This window comes from Rana temporaria, chromosome 4 (assembly GCF_905171775.1).
Source record: "Rana temporaria chromosome 4, aRanTem1.1, whole genome shotgun sequence".
Taxonomy (NCBI): Eukaryota; Metazoa; Chordata; class Amphibia; order Anura; family Ranidae; genus Rana; species Rana temporaria.
In genome coordinates, this window is record NC_053492.1 from 224932297 (window position 1) to 224949820 (window position 17524).

The 17524-nt window shown below is 38.8% G+C and overlaps 1 protein-coding gene across 1 annotated transcript in view; it reads right to left on the reverse strand.

Annotated features, from left to right (window-relative positions):
• The window catches only part of COL9A1 (collagen type IX alpha 1 chain), a 184884-nt gene that overhangs the window by 50338 nt on the left and 117022 nt on the right, over window positions 1-17524 (reverse strand). Inside the window, exons 26-28 of the mRNA XM_040349913.1 lie at window positions 11938-11982; window positions 9327-9380; window positions 8749-8802 (exon numbers count right to left, since the gene is read on the reverse strand). Coding sequence (XP_040205847.1) covers window positions 8749-8802; window positions 9327-9380; window positions 11938-11982 — 153 coding nt within the window. The remainder of the gene's footprint in view (window positions 1-8748; window positions 8803-9326; window positions 9381-11937; window positions 11983-17524) is intronic.

Genomic DNA, 17524 nt, shown 5'->3' on the forward strand with positions numbered 1-17524 from the left:
ATATGTACCCAGAGTTATCAGATGATTTCTTGACAATGACAGGTATATTTGGATCAAGGAACAAGCAAGATGTTCCCAGATTTATAACTGGGGTACAAATAACTGTATCACCCATATTTGATTTTGGAGACAATAGTCTATGGGTCAAGAATATGCAGCTTGAGTATAAAAGCAATCATATCTATGAAAATAATACTGAAAATACCAAGTTGATTATTATTATAATAAAAGTTATCATCCATATTCCATCGTCAAACTGGGATGTGTTTGCCATAATGGCACCTGTGGGCCAGTGCTTAGGAAAGCAGGGAAATGGGAGGGCAGCACCAAGCCTCTGCCTACAAACTAGTATATATTTCCCAATTTTGTTTCACCTGACATTTGTGGCTACATTCAGTAGGAAAACTGTAGGGTGAGGGCGTTGCAAGGGTTATTTTTTGTCAGAAAATTCACTATAGTTCAGGAAACATGAAGCCATCTTGTAAGAGGGTTTTAGACCATTAGGCTCTGTCCTTTGATAATCAAGCAATAGGACTGTCATTTATTTTACCAAGGTTTTGGAGAATTTAAGGGTCGCGGGATGATTAGCAGGGGCCGTTGCAGGAGCAAGAGCAAGCCCCACATTAGGATTGGCATCATGACTTACTGTGCCACAGTAAGTGGCAACCAATTATTGTCAAATTACTTTATAGCTAACTGGCTTAGAACAGCAGGATCATTTACTTTTAAACAGGATGCTGTCTGAATGCCTACACATTGGTGAGCACCCCTGCCCATAAAAAAATGAACAGACTTATGTTGGAAAGTCTGTACAAGCCACTTTGTTGGGAGACCTCTAAAAAAAAATGTGATGTTTGTTAATATGTTTTATTAGGTAAAGTTCTTAAAAAATTTTAACCCGAAACTGACTGGACATTCTGGGGTTGATACTAAAACTGGAAAGTGCAAAATCTGGTGCAACTGTGCATAGTAGTCAATCAGATTCTAACTTCAGCTTTTTCAGTTAAGCTTTGACAAAAAAAAAACTGGAAGCTCATTGGTTTCTTTGCAGAGCTGCACCATATTATTCACTCTCTAGTTTTAGTAAAACAACCCCTCTGTGTCTGTATGAGCTAGACTGAAGAGAAAGTGAGATAACAAACTAAAGAAGGGGCCAGGCATCCTTACAGTCTGTTTGTATAGAAAGGGGTGAAGTATTCATATCTATCCTGTGACCTTTTGTATGAGTATTGAATGTTGAGCATCCCACACCTGGCCTTGACTATTGGTAGTGTGAGGGATTGTACTTTGGAAGCCCCAATTATCAGGAACTGCAATAAGTCTCTGTGTGGGTACAGAGAGATGGAAACATCCTGTGGACTGCAGAGGTTATCTTGGGGGAAATTGAGCTCAATACTGTACCTGTGTTCATGACAGTGACAGTTGTAGTAGTTGACCTTAGGCCTTCTACATCTGGGCAGACCCCTGCAGCCACAGATTTAGCCCTATCATGCTAGCTATGAAGGGGAGCTGGCCTGCCACTTGGTCTACAATCTTTCCTTTCTCTTGTATGATACCTTCTACAGTTGATACAGTGTAGGTAGTTTTGCATATAAAGTAGAGATCAAGCTGCCTCCAACAGCACACTCTATTATTCGTCTCCACTAAAACATCAGGATAGGAGCTTGTAGAAAAGGGTGTTTCTAGAGCATCATGATGTTGAAATATGGCTCTGAACACAGTTTAAAAACTGCTGTCTGTTCTTGTACCATTAGGTACAATGCTCTTTTTCCAGTAACTGTATATCTAAAGAATGTACCGTATATGCTCTAGTAACATGAAAGGTTTTCCCCAGAAATTCTGGCAATATTTAATGGTCAACTGCTATTATTATTGCTTAATAGTATATAATTCAGTTTTTGCAAGTGATGCATGTATATAAACTGTATATATACTGTATGTAAACTGTATATCATATTTCCAAATTCTCTTTTTGCAATTTTATGATCTTCTAATGAGCTTTAGTCAGCCTAGCTATGTGTCTGTCAGTGTTCTCAAGTTTGTTATCCATAGAGTGTGTCATCTTAGCCCCTTGCCGCATGCGTTTTTTTGAGCAGGGTGTGCTACAGATATCATTCTGTGTTAAGGTTATTTAATACCTGGCCAATCAGCATGCTTGGGGGGTGGCTGCTGTTGCATGCTGGGGGTTTTATTAATTATCTGAGGCACTGTCAAGCACATGGTCTTTCCCCCTTGCCTTTTGCCCTGTGAAAATACAAACTGTAATACCTATCATGTCCTTAGGTGTTGGGACCTAGGAATCTGGAGTTCTGCAAGAACCTAACCACCTGGGAGGCTTCCTTGAAGATACTGGCTGCCATAGAGTGCTATTTTTGGACCTAAAGCAATCATATTGTAGTTGTCCCCCTCCTGGAGTTGGAAAAAACCCAACCAGGATGTCCATTCATGGCGCAAGCAAAGCAGCTAGGTACATACATTTTTCCCTAAGCCGTGCCCCTGGCCACCCATCAGTCATTTTACTTGCAAATAGCAGGGGATGCAAAGGTGAGGAGTGTTGGTGGGGGGTGGCAGAATGTACAGAGGTGAGAAATGTTAAAGGGGATGGAAGGACATGCAAAGGTGAGACGTGCTGTAAGAGGGGGCAGGAGGTGCAGAAGTAAGCAGAGTTGAAAGAGGGCAGTAAAAGGTTCAGAGATGAGCAGCTCTGGAAGAGTGTGACAGGGCATGCAGGGGTGCACAATGATGGAAGAGGGTGACAGGGGATATAAGCAGTGTTGTAAGAGGGTTTTCAAGCAGCGCAGTGTTGGAATAGGGTGGCAAAGGGTGCAGAAAAGAAGATGGTTGCAGGTTTAAACAGTGCTGAAATAAGGTTGGAGAAGTGAGCAGCATTGCAAGAGGGTTGCAGAGAATGCAGTGATGAGAAGTGTTGGAAGAGGGTGGCAGGGAGTGCATGGGTGAGCAGTCATGAAGACGGATAGCAGAGGATAGAGAGGTAAGCATCACTGGAAGAGAGTTTGGCAGAGGCACAGGGGGTAGTAGTGTAGGAAGAGGTGGAACGGGATTCAGAGGTGTGCAGCACTCAAAGAGAGTTGCGGGGAATGCAGAGGGGAGAAATGTTGGGAGAGGATGGCAAAGGGTGCAGAAAAAAACTGTGTTGCATCGGGGTGCAGGGGTGAACAGTGCTGGAAAAGGGTTGTAGAGGTGCACAGCATTGCCAAGGGGAGCAGAAGTGAACAGTGTTGGAAAAAGGTGACAGGAATAACAAAATTGAGCAGTGTTGCAAGAGGTTGGCCAGGGATGCAGAGGTGAACAGTGTAGAAAGGAGGTAACAGGGGATGCAGAGATTAATGATGTTGAAAGAGCGTGGCAGGAGATACAGAGTTGAGCAATGTTTAAACAGGGTGGCAGGGAATGCAGAAGTGGGCAGTGTTGGAAAAGCTGTGTTTCAGACTGTCTGTAGGCACCAATGTCCCGTCTCCCCCTGCATCCGCAGATCAATCTCTCAGATTACAGGAGGGGCATAGAGATCGTGTCGCCTGACACACACTTTGCTGTGTATTTCTATCGATCCATCTTTTAGTCATGTAATGACTACATGATTGCAAGGTAGATCAACAAACAAACTTAGCAGGCACTGGTCCGGCAAAAATAAGTTTATATTCATGCAATAAAAGTATGAGAGTGGCCTGCCTTAACTCAATATGCAACATTACATGTATTAGTGATGAAAATCTGAATATCCAGACCTAAAAGTAAAATCACATGAGGTTTCTAGCATTTTTGTAAAACTAATAATGAATTTTTCATCAATTTGAAGATGTATATTTTAAATATATTTTGTTAAACGAAAATGATTACTGATGCCCCGTACACACGATCAGGATTCCCGGCAGTTAAAAGTCCACCGGGAATCTCGGGGGAAAACTGAGAACCTGCTCGGTCACTTTCCCTGTGTACACACCAGAGGTTTTCCCGTCGAGAAAACTGCGGTGAGAGCTTTGGCCGGGAATCCCAGTCGTGTGTATGCTCCACCACAGTGTTTCTCATAAGGAAACTGACAGGAAAAAGACCGCATGGAATCGCGGCAGGAAAAAAGAGAACATGTTCTCTTTTTTCCTGCCATGATTCCCGGCATTTTTCTGTCGGAAAAACTGCCATGGAGCATACACATGGACAGTTTTCCAGATGGAAAAACTGGTCGTGTGTACGAGGCATTGCTTATTTGGTTCAAACTCTATAATTAGGAAACTGTCGTTTTATGTGGGCCTTTATAGACAGAGAATCTGTAGTATATTTTGTTTCTAGGTAATGTGAAAAATGTAAAGTTTATAACTGTGCAAATGTTTTAAAAACCTAAATAATGGGTCGTTTTGTAACTATACATGAGGGAAGCCATATTTTATTGTTATGTAGTTTGTTTTATCTTACAGTATGTCAGTAATAGTCAATAGGTCAGCTTTGGTTCATGTGGATAACTAAACTAAGTGCATGTTTTTAAAGTACAATCTGTAACTGTTTTACATCAGCAGTCATTCTGAAAAATGCTGATTGCACTGGCATATTGTAGACATATCTTGCACACAGAGTTCATGTATGCAAGAAGACAAAGTCACATTGAAAGTCACTTTTTATGTAAAGTATGTAATAATTATAATCTGCACCCAATGGAAATAATAGTTTCCATGTAAGCCTCCTATCTTTCTAATTTTCACTAATAATAATTCCCTTTTTGATAGATTTAGTACTACAAAGAGTTGTCCAGCTGTTTTAGGTCAAGAAGAACTTACACTTTAAACTCATTATGAAAAGTTTAATTTGCTTCGAAGCAACAAACATGGGGCCATGACTTGGTTTGATATAATGCTGAAATAAATCAGAATGTTTGTAACAGATGGTGGTATAGGAATAGCACTGTAATGAGTAAACACCAGCATATGTGCTGTATGATAAACAGACGACATATGCATTAAAATGGTATATAATATCCCTGGCTTGGGGTATGTATATTTAAGCTTTCCATGCACATATACATAAAAAGAAAACATTTACAAGCATATTTGTTTTCTGTTTGCGATTTTCAATACACAGGTCAGTAGCCCATAATCTGATCTAGTGGTCCACCTTTCGTTGGAGGGGATTGGGAGGGTTGAGGATGCTCTTAATATTGAAGGACTGTATAGTGGTTTTGTATATATTTGATTTAATTATTATGGTAAGGATTCACATTTTGTAAAATAGTTTTTCTGCTTTATCCTTACCTCCTGTTAAAAAAAACCTGTTTATAGCACAGACATTACACACCCACATGAATAAATCAGCATAGTGACCCATTCCCCATCTCTCAGCCTACTTCTCTATAGATATGTATAAGGTTTCAATCAGAGACAAAGGGTTGATGGGGAGTTGAATAGTGAGTATGTGAATGTCTCCTAGTGCATTTGTACTCATCACCTTACTGACTTACTAACTTATTAACTTACTAACTGACATATCAGCATGGATGTCACACCACTTCTTCAAATTCTTGTACCTAATGTACCCTCTTCTCTGAGCTTTCCGTCAAAATTGATATTACAAAGAATAGTCCCTTCCCCACGCCAGGGTGAAAGGTGTAATACTGGACTCTGACCTGTCCTTTTAGCCTCAAATCTAATGACAGTCAAAAGCTTGTAGACTTCCCCTCTGTAACATCTCTAAATGTGTCCCTTTTTAATGAATGAAACCACCAAGCTACTCATTTACTTTCTTGTTATCTCTCGCCTTGACTATTGCAACTCCCTTCTTATAGACTTACCTCTACGTAGGTTCCCCCCCCCCCTTTAGTCTATCATGAATACTGCTGACAGACTCATATACCTTACCAACCACTCAGTATCTGCCAATCCCTCCACTGGATTACAGTTGCCCAGTGAATTGGAGCCAAAATACTAACAACAACATACAAAGCAATTCACAACTCTGCCTCAAGCTAGATCTAGCATGCAAACTGTCCTCTCTGGTCCACCCAAGACCTCCTACTCGCTAGCTCTCTTGTCTCCTCCTCCCATGCTCATTTCCAGGACTTCTCCGAAGTCTCTACCATCCCTGGAACTCTCTACCCATATCTGTCTGGCTATCTCCTACTCTGGCCACCTTTAAGCAATCCCTGAAAACTCATCCCTTCAGGGAAGCCTATCCTGCTTCCACCTAACAACTGAACTTTGAATTCTTCTATCAGCTCATCCTTCACAGTTATTACCTTTTGTACCATCATTGTAACTGTACTGTCTCCCTTATATTGAAAAGTGTTGTGCAATATTAATCCTGTATAGTAATATTAAGAACATTTTATAGCCTAATTAATAAAGTGAAGCTGTGTTCACTTCAAACATGCAAGAAAAATAATGTTATTTAAACGTGCCTGAGTATTCAAAGTAAACTGTATTTATAGTACAAAGTGAGTAATTATGATGATAAAAGAACATTGTCTACTTCTTTGGCAAGTTAACTACAAAGTTTGTGAAGGGAAAAAGAACTTCTGCTGTGCATCCTTTTAAAAGAATAGTATAATTTACACCAATCAAAGGTTGCCTATCTTGTGTATAGTAATCCCCTAGGCATATGGCTTGTTTACCCCAGTGATAAGAGAACTGCAGGCAAGCAGAACACCTGTTACATTAATGTAGTAACTATGCCCTTCAGCATTAGCCAGGAGCATTGAACAAAGTGGAGGGATATGTACCCCCAATTTAAAGCTCACCACTGTTTCCCCAAAAAGATGGTGTGGGAATGCAGCTTACTTGGTGAACAGGTATAGTGAATCCTAATAAATGAATACATTGAATACAATTTGATAGTGCATCTATCCCAAATACCATTCCTTCTGTTATTATAATAATCTATACTATTCTATTGCAGTACAGTTGCTTCTCTCTTTCATCTTTGACCCTAGTCTATTTTTACTGAACAGATGAACCTAAGGCCGCGTTCTCATGGGTGTACTATAGCATACACCCATGTGATGGCCATGTTTGATTGCACTGGGTTGCACAGCTGAGGTTCTAAAAACGATTAATCCTCTGGTTAAGGGGAAATTCATGGCAGATGGAGTAATAATGTTTATATTTGAGTTCTGTTGCCATTTTGGTTTACTCAACAGTAAAAAATCACGGATTTTGGAACCTTCAATTTAAATCTGTTCAGAAAGCTGGATAAAGTAGTGAGCTCCTGACACGACTATGTGCCTGAACACTGCATATAATTATTCAATATTAAACCAGACACTGACAGGCTTGTTAGAAACTTGAAACTTTATCTAATTAATGGACTGCTGCTGTATGTCCAAAAGTTATTTTCTTGGTAAAAGATTCTCTTTAAAGTTGTCTAACTGTGCAAGTTAAATTATAAATATAAAATACAGTTTAAATATAGAATAGTTAAAAACTTTCTGTAACTGTAACTATTTTCATAATGACTAATCAGTATGTGTATAAACACAAAGGCAAAGAAATTATTTCAGTTAATCACCAAGGTAGATTATTTGTTGATAAGGACAGAAGGACTATATTATTAGTAAATTCTGTTATGGGCAAGCTGTGTCTAAAATAAGATAATGGGTACAAATAGGGGTAATGGTCAAGCAATACTAAACAGGTGCCACTGTTGTTAGCTTTAGTCCCCCCAACGTAGCTGATTTACTAAGGGAGCAGTGCATGTTCACTTTGCAAAAATAATTTTCCCTTAGCTTGGTGAATGTAGTGAAAATTTACATTTACTTTGCATAGAATACCCTGGCATATGCAATGAAAAAAATGTTTTTGATTGTACAAGATTGGACGATAAATGTCAGTACAACTTCACCTCATTCACTAATCTACTTTAAATAAAAGTGTCCTTGCAAAGTAAAAATATGCTTTGCAAAGTGAACATGCTTTACTCCTTTAGTAAATTGTCTACAATATCTAGAAAACCCTTACCTTATGGCTGATAAATGAGTGTTTATTTTCTTTTATTAGAAAGGTAACTCATTCACAGTGTGTATGCTGCAATCAAAAGCAGGTTTCAAAGTCCATCTATGGGTAGCCTTTACTGTAGATCACATTTTGCATCATGAGAAGTAATTTTGCCAAAAGCAGTAGTAAAATCAGCTTTTTTATTTATATCTACAGGTAAGCCTATAATAAGGCTTACCTGTAGGCACAGTAAATTTGCACACTATTAAGGAAGATAGTAGAATGCGGCCCATTTAGAGAGCTGTGCCACAGCCATGATTCCCATTCACAGGTGCAGGAGTGACGTCATTGCAGCCTTGCTATTCAAATGGACAGAGCCCGCAAACCTGAAAGGAAGATGACAGCACGCCACGGGTGGGTTTCATTTTAAGGTAAGTCTGTCATAATGTGTTAGAATGCGATGCATACTAGCCCTTTATGATATTATCCTGCAGAGGTCCAATTAATTTTTTTGGTGGTTTACTACCACTTTAATAGATGATGCGGTATGAACATAGGATGCACAAGATGAAGATCTTTTTTTATTACAACAGAATAATGCTGAATAATTCATGAGGGTTGAATTATTAAAAGAGTAAGAAGAAATAAGATACATGTTTTCTTACTCCAGTAGGCATTTCAACCAACAGAATAGGTTAATGCACAGTACGAGATTAAAGACGGTATATATCTCTCAATCTCTTCACTCTATAGTTTGTTGAAAATGATGAACATTTTTAAAATAGAATAATATTTTTAAAATTATTTATCCACTTACTGGAGGTCCAATGGGTCCTCTTGGCCCAACCTCGCCTTGTGGTCCTTGATCACCCTGGTTTTAACAAAAGCATAAAAAACACACAAATTCAGAGATTGTCTTTGATATGACATTATCACACAAGAAAACCTTAAATTACAATATTCTTCTAAGCAGTCTTTCATTGTAATACGCTAATACAGAAATTAAGCAAATATATAGTAAAAAAGGGGAGGGAAACTTTGTGGGGTTTTCATTGCTGTCTATGTACCCACTTTCAATTTCTCCTTGTGACCTTTGTCACCTGATAGAAATTCAATATTTTACAGCTGTCGCCTGAACAAGGGGTGAGGTGAAATATTCCAACATGGACATCCAGCTGGTGCCAACTGTCTACAAGGGGACTGATCTTGCAAATATTTCCTTTTATTTGTCTAGTCTCTAGGTTAGGAAGTAAAGGAACGTTTCCCCAACGGGACACAGAGGGTAGGAACATTTTTTTTACAGAGAATGTAACTATTTAAAACTAAAGTATTTTTTTTACATCTTTAAAAAATATACAGCAAAATTATTACAGGAAAATATAAATTCAATCTTACAGGTTTACCAGAGTTCCCCATTAGGCCAGGTACACCAGGGGCACCAGAATTACCCTAAAGAAAATAAAAAGCAAAAGTTTAGAAATAATAATTCAAAGTTTTACATCTCTACTTAGAACATATGTCAGTCTGAAAACCAAAGTCTGCTACTGGTACTATTTCATTCTTACATTGTTTTCTTTTCAGATGTCTTTACAAATATAGCATTCAAATTACACATTTAACATTCACTTATGTTTTTAATACACTTTTTAAATGTAGAAAAAAATGTTATCATAAAGAATTGCTGAATCTATCACGTATAGTGGACAAGGTGGAGTGAAGAGATGGTTCTAATTTTTCTATACTTTACTGGTCTGCCTGCTAGAACAGAATTGATAAAGCGTTCCTAGAAGACCACCTACCAGTTCATTTTATATTCACATGCCCTGGTGTACCACTTTCAATGAGGCAATCAGTCAGAGTCTTATATTTAGTAAAATTGACAAGGGGCATATCATTATAGATATACCTGTCTTTATTACATGATTGCCTTCATGCACATTCATAAAAAGTATAAATAAGGGCAACAATTTCATCATAACAAATACAGCAGTCTGATTGGTTTCTTCAGACCTCGGGAGACATGTTTTTTTAAAGTCGAAGTGAACTGCTTTGGAGCACATTACGAGTTCAATATACAGTATTGAATGACTCAATTTGCATGGGGAATCAGCATGACTGGGGCCGAACCCTGGTGCTCGCAAATTAAGCCTAGAAAGGAAACCTGTAAATGTTGCATTGAACTGATATAAACTAATGAACTAAATACCGTAACTGAAATTGGTGCTCTATAAAAATCTTCTTTGCCTTTAAAGGCATTCAGAATTCCTAAGGGTCAATGATTATATATCTTCTCCATGTCTTCTTCACAAAATGACATTAAGTATACTCTGATGCAGGTGCACAAAACTAGACCAAGAGATAACCAAAGTCTACTTTTCAGATCAATCTATTAATTTATTTATATCTCACTGATCATAACCACATTCTCACATATACTGTATGTGAACACTCCCAAGTTCCACTTGCTGCAGATGCCAGGTACCAATCCTAGGATCACATCCACAGTCTACCTACACACAATGGCCACAGTCTGAATCCGATGATGTTACTGACATCTCTGCTTTTTCAACCATCAGAGGCATGAGGCAGTCTCTACAATTAAGCCCATCCAGGTGAAACGCATTAGACATGAGTGGCTGTCAGGAAGGGTGATGTTTGTTGATTCCCATGGCCGAATAAATGAGATGTCAATGACCTCATTGGAGTATCAGCACACATAGTTGCCTTGACAATGGTTACACTGTTCAATTATCTTACATGGCAAGCGGAAGAGTTTTAAACACAGGTGTGTTAGCTTGGTTTTCTTAAAACTGTTTACTGTACAGGAGGAAGGTGCACAACGGCCCATAATGTCTAGTAGTCTACCGAACGCTTATGACTAATGACTTATGACTTAATGGCTTATGACTTGGCTCCAATTTACTGCTAAAAGATCTCCCTGGGCACAACTGAAGCCCATCTTTCTGCAAAGCTGCAAAGGGGAGAACGACATGGAAATAAATATTGAAAGACTTCATATTTATAGCCACCTTTATAGTTCCCCAGCCTAAAGTTGCATTCACAGTGATAAACTTTCGAAAAATGTTTACCGTATTTCTTTAATTTCATTTGAGTGGTTTAATTAAACAAAATATATAGTTTCTGTATAGCTATTGGGAAGCTCTGTTTTTCATACTTGTATTTCTTTTATTTACGAAATCTTGTATGATTAATTGTACTGTATTATCCTCAATAAAAATATTTGAAAGATATACAACATTCCTCTTCGTATCATTCAGGGTAATATACTATGCCAAGAGCACTTAGAGAACACTGGATGCCCCAATACCACAAACAATCACCTAAAGGGGAACTTAAAATACTATCCATATATATAGTGACCCTGCCACTGTGGAAATAACTCAGGATTCACATTAAGGCTTATTGTTTCTGAGTGGAGAAAGCGTTATTTTTTCCAGATTCTATAGTCCAGGATTGGGGCATGGAACTTGAGGGTTCCAAAGTGTCTTAGATGGGACAGAACCTTCAATACTGTATCTGGATTTTACTAGGTGCCTGCAGCCTGTGTAAGTACACAGGTTATTCCACTGGTAGAAAGGGTGCAAACTGCTGCAGGTATGGAGTGCAGGATAGTTGCCTGTGCATACCTACAAAAGCCTCCCAGACCTTCCTGTCATGGCAGAATCACAGACTTTTCTGACAAGTAAATGTTTGACCCTGAAAGTAGGGAAGCTTGCCCATGCCATTCTGCCTCCTATAAATTCCTATTAGTCAACAAGAGTGCCCATCAGAGTGTTGAGCTTTGCCCCTAGTGTTCCCATAGTTGCAATAAGACAGCATTTACATTTTTGGCAGTTTTAGAATGTCAACCTTGGCTGCCAAATAAAGTGAAAAGATGATTTTTTTTATAGTATTAACAGAACACCTGCTTTGCAGCACTTATACATATTCAAAGCAACACTCATTAAAAAAATGATATAATAAGAAGCTATATTAGCAGTGTTACCTTCTCTCCAGAAGTTCCTTTTGCGCCTGGATTGCCTGGCAAACCCTAAAAACACATAAAAATGGTAGTTCAGATTTATACACCTTTGAAAAAAAATTACCTAATTTGACAGCTTGTGCTGATTATCAATTGCATGCACTTTAGAAAAAGAGTGAAAATAAAAAATTCAACATTTCTGACTGTATGAAAATATAATGTATCATGAATTTTAACGCTATCTGTCACACATTACAAATGCTGTTCAAATGGAAAGGAGCAAAACAATGGCATACATAGAGGTGCACATGGAGATCTTGTAACATATTGTTAATGCTATACAGGGAGTGCAGAATTATTAGGCAAATTAGTATTTTGACCACATCATCCTCTTTATGCATGTTGTCTTACTCCAAGCTTTATGGACTCGAAAGCCTACTACCAATTAAGCATATTAGGATATGTGCATCTCTGTAATGAGAAGGTGTGTGGTCTAATGACATCAACACCCTATATCAGGTGTGCATAATTATTAGCCAACTTCCTTTCCTTTGGCAAAATGGGTCAAAAGAAGGACTTGACAGGCTCAGAAAAGTCAAAAATAGTGAGAAATCTTGCAGAGGGATGCAGCACTCTTAAAATTGCAAAGCTTCTGAAGCGTGATCATCGAACAATCAAGCGTTTTATTCAAAATAGTCAACAGGGTTGCAAGAAGCGTGTGGAAAAACCAAGGCGCAAAATAACTGCCCATGAACTGAGAAAAGTCAAGCGTGCAGCTGCCAAGATGCCACTTGCCACCAGTTTGGCCATATTTCAGAGCTGCAACATCACTGGAGTGCCCAAAAGCACAAGGTGTGCAATACTCAGAGACATGGCCAAGGTAAGAAAGGCTGAAAGACGACGACCACTGAACAAGACACACAAGCTGAAACGTCAAGACTGGGCCAAGAAATATCTCAAGACTGATTTTTCTAAGGTTTTATGGACTGATGAAATGAGAGTGAGTCTTGATGGGCCAGATGGATGGGCCCGTGGCTGGATTGGTAAAGGGCAGAGAGCTCCAGTCCGACTCAGACGCCAGCAAGGTGGAGGTGGAGTACTGGTTTGGGCTGGTATCATCAAAGATGAGCTTGTGGGGCCTTTTCGGGTTGAGGATGGAGTCAAGCTCAACTCCCAGTCCTACTGCCAGTTTCTGGAAGACACCTTCTTCAAGCAGTGGTACAGGAAGAAGTCTGCATCCTTCAAGAAAAACATGATTTTCATGCAGGACAATGCTCCATCACACGCGTCCAAGTACTCCACAGTGTGGCTGGCAAGAAAGGGTATAAAAGAAGAAAAACTAATGACATGGCCTCCTTGTTCACCTGATCTGAACCCCATTGAGAACCTGTGGTCCATCATCAAATGTGAGATTTACAAGGAGGGAAAACAGTACACCTCTCTGAACAGTGTCTGGGAGGCTGTGGTTGCTGCTGCATGCAATGTTGATGGTGAACAGATCAAAACACTGACAGAATCCATGGATGGCAGGCTTTTGAGTGTCCTTGCAAAGAAAGGTGGCTATATTGGTCACTGATTTGTTTTTGTTTTGTTTTTGAATGTCAGAAATGTATATTTGTGAATGTTGAGATGTTATATTGGTTTCACTGGTAAAAATAAATAATTGAAATGGGTATATATTTTTTTTTTGTTAAGTTGCCTAATAATTCTGCACAGTAATAGTCACCTGCACACACAGATATCCCCCTAAAATAGCTAAAACTAAAAACAAACTAAAAACTACTTCCAAAAATATTCAGCTTTGATATTAATGAGTTGTTTGGGTTCATTGAGAACATGGTTGTTCAATAATAAAATTAATCCTCAAAAATACAACTTGCCTAATAATTCTGCACTCCATGTACTTCTAATTATTAGATATCATCTAGGATGCTTAAAGGCCACCTTTGTTGGTACCTGTACAGATAAAAGGGTCCCACTACAAAATAGCTAACTGTACAACTGGAAGATGTGGGTCATATGTAATCAATAAGTTACAGATCACTGCACATAGCCTAATGATGTAGAACTGATTATAACATATTATACAATGAATTTGTATTTCTTGTTGGAAGTTTTCTAGCAATTCATTATTACTATTTTCAGCTCATAGCTTTACAATCATTTGGCATACTGCAAAAAATTATTAGTGGACCTAACAGATATATATTTTTTTAATGTTAACTGCATATATACTAATATGTGGGTATAACACTTACAGGTATCTATAACCTTCATTAATTAGGCAATCTTTTCCTGACAAAGGCTTAATGCATTTCTTGGTTGTATTTACAAATGTCTAACTCAGATCAGCCCCCTGTTGTAACATCTCCCCTTGTAACCTTCTGCATAGTTTCAAGCCGGGTTCAGACATGTGCAGCCACAATTTTGTGCCTGGGGTCTGGTGCATGTCTGTTTACCGGTTAAGGTGTGATTCAGGTCAGAATTTTTGCCTGACTGAACTGGACCCCCCTCGCACCGGACCCAAACATGCACTGGACCCTTTTTCAATCTGGACCGCGACCACCCCGGACATGTGTCACACTTACCTGTCATGCAAATTGGATGCTGGGAAATCCACATCCAATTCGCATATGTGTGAAGCCAGCCTAAATGTCACAACCACTAGAAGAGAGGAGACTGAGGAAAAGCTTCCTCCTACCTACAACAAACTAGACAAGTCACTTGTCAGTTTTTTCCCCCATTTTTAAATATACAGCTGTTTTGGAATTTATTCTTGCTGGCTTGTAGAGTTACTGAAAGATCTAGTTCAAAAATGCTATTATAATATTGTAATTATTGCAGGTGACTCTTCATTTTATGTAATATCTTATACATATATTGACTTTATTGACTTCAAATATGTTATCTAACAGTTGTAACTTTGAGCAATGCAATAACTGTATGAGAAAATGTTTGGTGACCAATCGGCTGTAAATAAAATTTTGTAGGAAACCAGCAAAACCTTCATATATTGGAACTTTTTTAAAGGACGGGTGTACTTATCACTGTTGTTATTCCTGTATAGGTGTTAATTTTTTTTGGCAGCTTATTTATATAATGTACTTGGTTACTAAAATGAAGCCAATGCGCAGCGTTTTAACCTGCTGTCTGTGTCACAGGGGACTTTAATGTGAAGCATAACTGGAAAGAATGGAATAGATTTGTATGGCGGGCTGGCAAGGCAGGTTGTGGCGGCTTAGATGGATGAGCCTAGTAGCAGTGTTTTGTATAGACTCAAGAGGGAACATATGGTTTATTAGGATGCCAAATTGGAACATTTTGCAGCAGTTGAAGTGAGACATGATGAGTGGCATTAATTAGACACTTACAACCGACTGCAAACATGTTTTGCAAGAAAAGATGGCAGAGTACAGTGATGAATGAAAGACTGATGAATGATCGTATATTTTTTGGTCACACTTTCTTAATAAAAATCCTGCACTGAATGGCCATATGATGCTCTATGCTGCTCACCTGGTCTTTTATTTCAAATGCAACTAATCTATTTTGTATTATAATGCAACAGCTACCAATAGTATAATAAAAATTAACTCAAAAAAATCTATTCACATGAACACAGAATGCCACAAAATAGTGTTATATTATCTATTTTATAAAAATGAAAACTCAACAGTCAATTAGTACATTTTGTTTGCAGCATAAAGGCATTGAAAATGTAATTTCATCCACCCATGGCTCTCATGGGGCAGTTTTAAAGCTTAAATAAAACTAAACAACATATTGCCACTTCATTCTGCACATTATCTCCAAACTTTAAAACGTGTATGCGATGCACATTTTAAAAAGAGGACTATACTAATAAACTTTTTATGACAAGAGAGAAGCTAGATGTGCACAAGTGAATATCTAGCTTCTGTCATGCCTTGAAGCAAGTTTATCACTTTTAAAGCGTATCTATGGTCATTAGGGATGAACAAAACTACCTGGGTTCAGTTTTGCAAACAGTTTTGCAACTGTTGCTTGGAGTTAGCAAACTTTGCAGCAAACCTTTTAGGCTGCATTCACACCTCGGCGTACAAAATCGCGGCATTTTGTCCCGCGAATTGCGGCTACAAATAGCAGCGTTTTGTACCGTGATTTGCGGCGACAAAACACAGCGATTGCGAATGCAGCCTTCACCCCCTCTATGGAGATGGTTCACATCTCCTATGCCAAACGCCGAAAGCCGCCTGAAAAAAAGGTCCGGGACTTTTTTTCAGGCGGCAGGCGTACGGCGTTCGGCGTGGAGATGTGAACCATCTCCATAGAGGTGCATGTTAAATCATCCCTCTGGCGTCTCGGGGGTGCAGCGGCGTCACACTACAGGCGTATATACGCCTAGGTGTGAACGGGGGCTTAAAATCGAATGAAAGGCAACTATAGCAAAGTGACCACGTGATAAGGTTGAAGGTTGTTAAAAAATGTATAAATAAATAAATTGGGTGGGGGGGGCTAGTAACCACTTGCTCTTTATTTTAAAGCAGCAAGTGTAAAAGGTGGTATTTGCATAGCGACAGCCACCTCATTGGACTGCTGTCATCCATTCAAAGAGACAGGATTTCTAACCAATTGAATTTCAGCTTTCTCTGCAGATAGTGTGGATTCCCCTTTAATTAGGCTGCCAATGGATTCCTGTTAGGCATTGGAGTCAGAGCATCGTACAGCTCTTCTCCTTCCTGCCTTAACACTTGTAATAATTTTGGTGTTAATTACTGTTACAATTTTATTAGGGAGGCAATGGTTATTCAGCTTAGAGCTGAAATAATTACGATTATGATATACAGTGGTTAAGGTCCGCCTGAGCAGCTAAAGCTAGGTCCATTATGTTTTTTATAAGTTTCCTCTTTGCATTTGTATTATTATTATTATATTGGCTAATCCCTTTAATTAACTGCGGCTGTCTTCATCCTAATAAACTTTTTCTTTTTTTCTTTCATGAGTGTTTCTTATTTACTGCGTTTCATCACATGGGGATGAATCTTGTTGTTCGAGTATGGCCTTTTTTAGAGCTAATAAGCAAGCTATTGTCGAAAAGGTAAAGGTGGAAAGCTGGGCACTGCCATGGGGATCATGTACCAATGCCTAAATACATTAAAAACAGTATCTCTCCCTAAGCACTATTTTCAGCTCTGCCCAACAGCTCCAAAACATACTAATATGGCTGCTGTGAGCCCACTCTTTTATTGAAAGGGGTTGGATTACCCATTCATTTAAATTATTGGTTCTTGTGAATGCAAAGTTTTTCAGCAAAAGGTCCATAATTTGTGAGTTTCGTGGATCCCAAGGATTCATAACAAACCCATAGCACAAGTAAAACCCCAAATTATGTTTAGTGGTCACCCTAATGCTTAGATTGCCACTCTGCAGCCAGACATCTTAGCATGAGCCATATCAATAAAGGATAATATTGTAAAGGAAAACAAATGCAAGTGCATTAAGCCTCATTCACAATATATGCCATTGTGAAGGCCATGTTTACCCAAACAGGATTGCACAGAGTTTCTGTGCATCCCCATGCAGGCAGTTCCATTGATATAATTGGGACACGGTGGCGGCATGGACACAAATG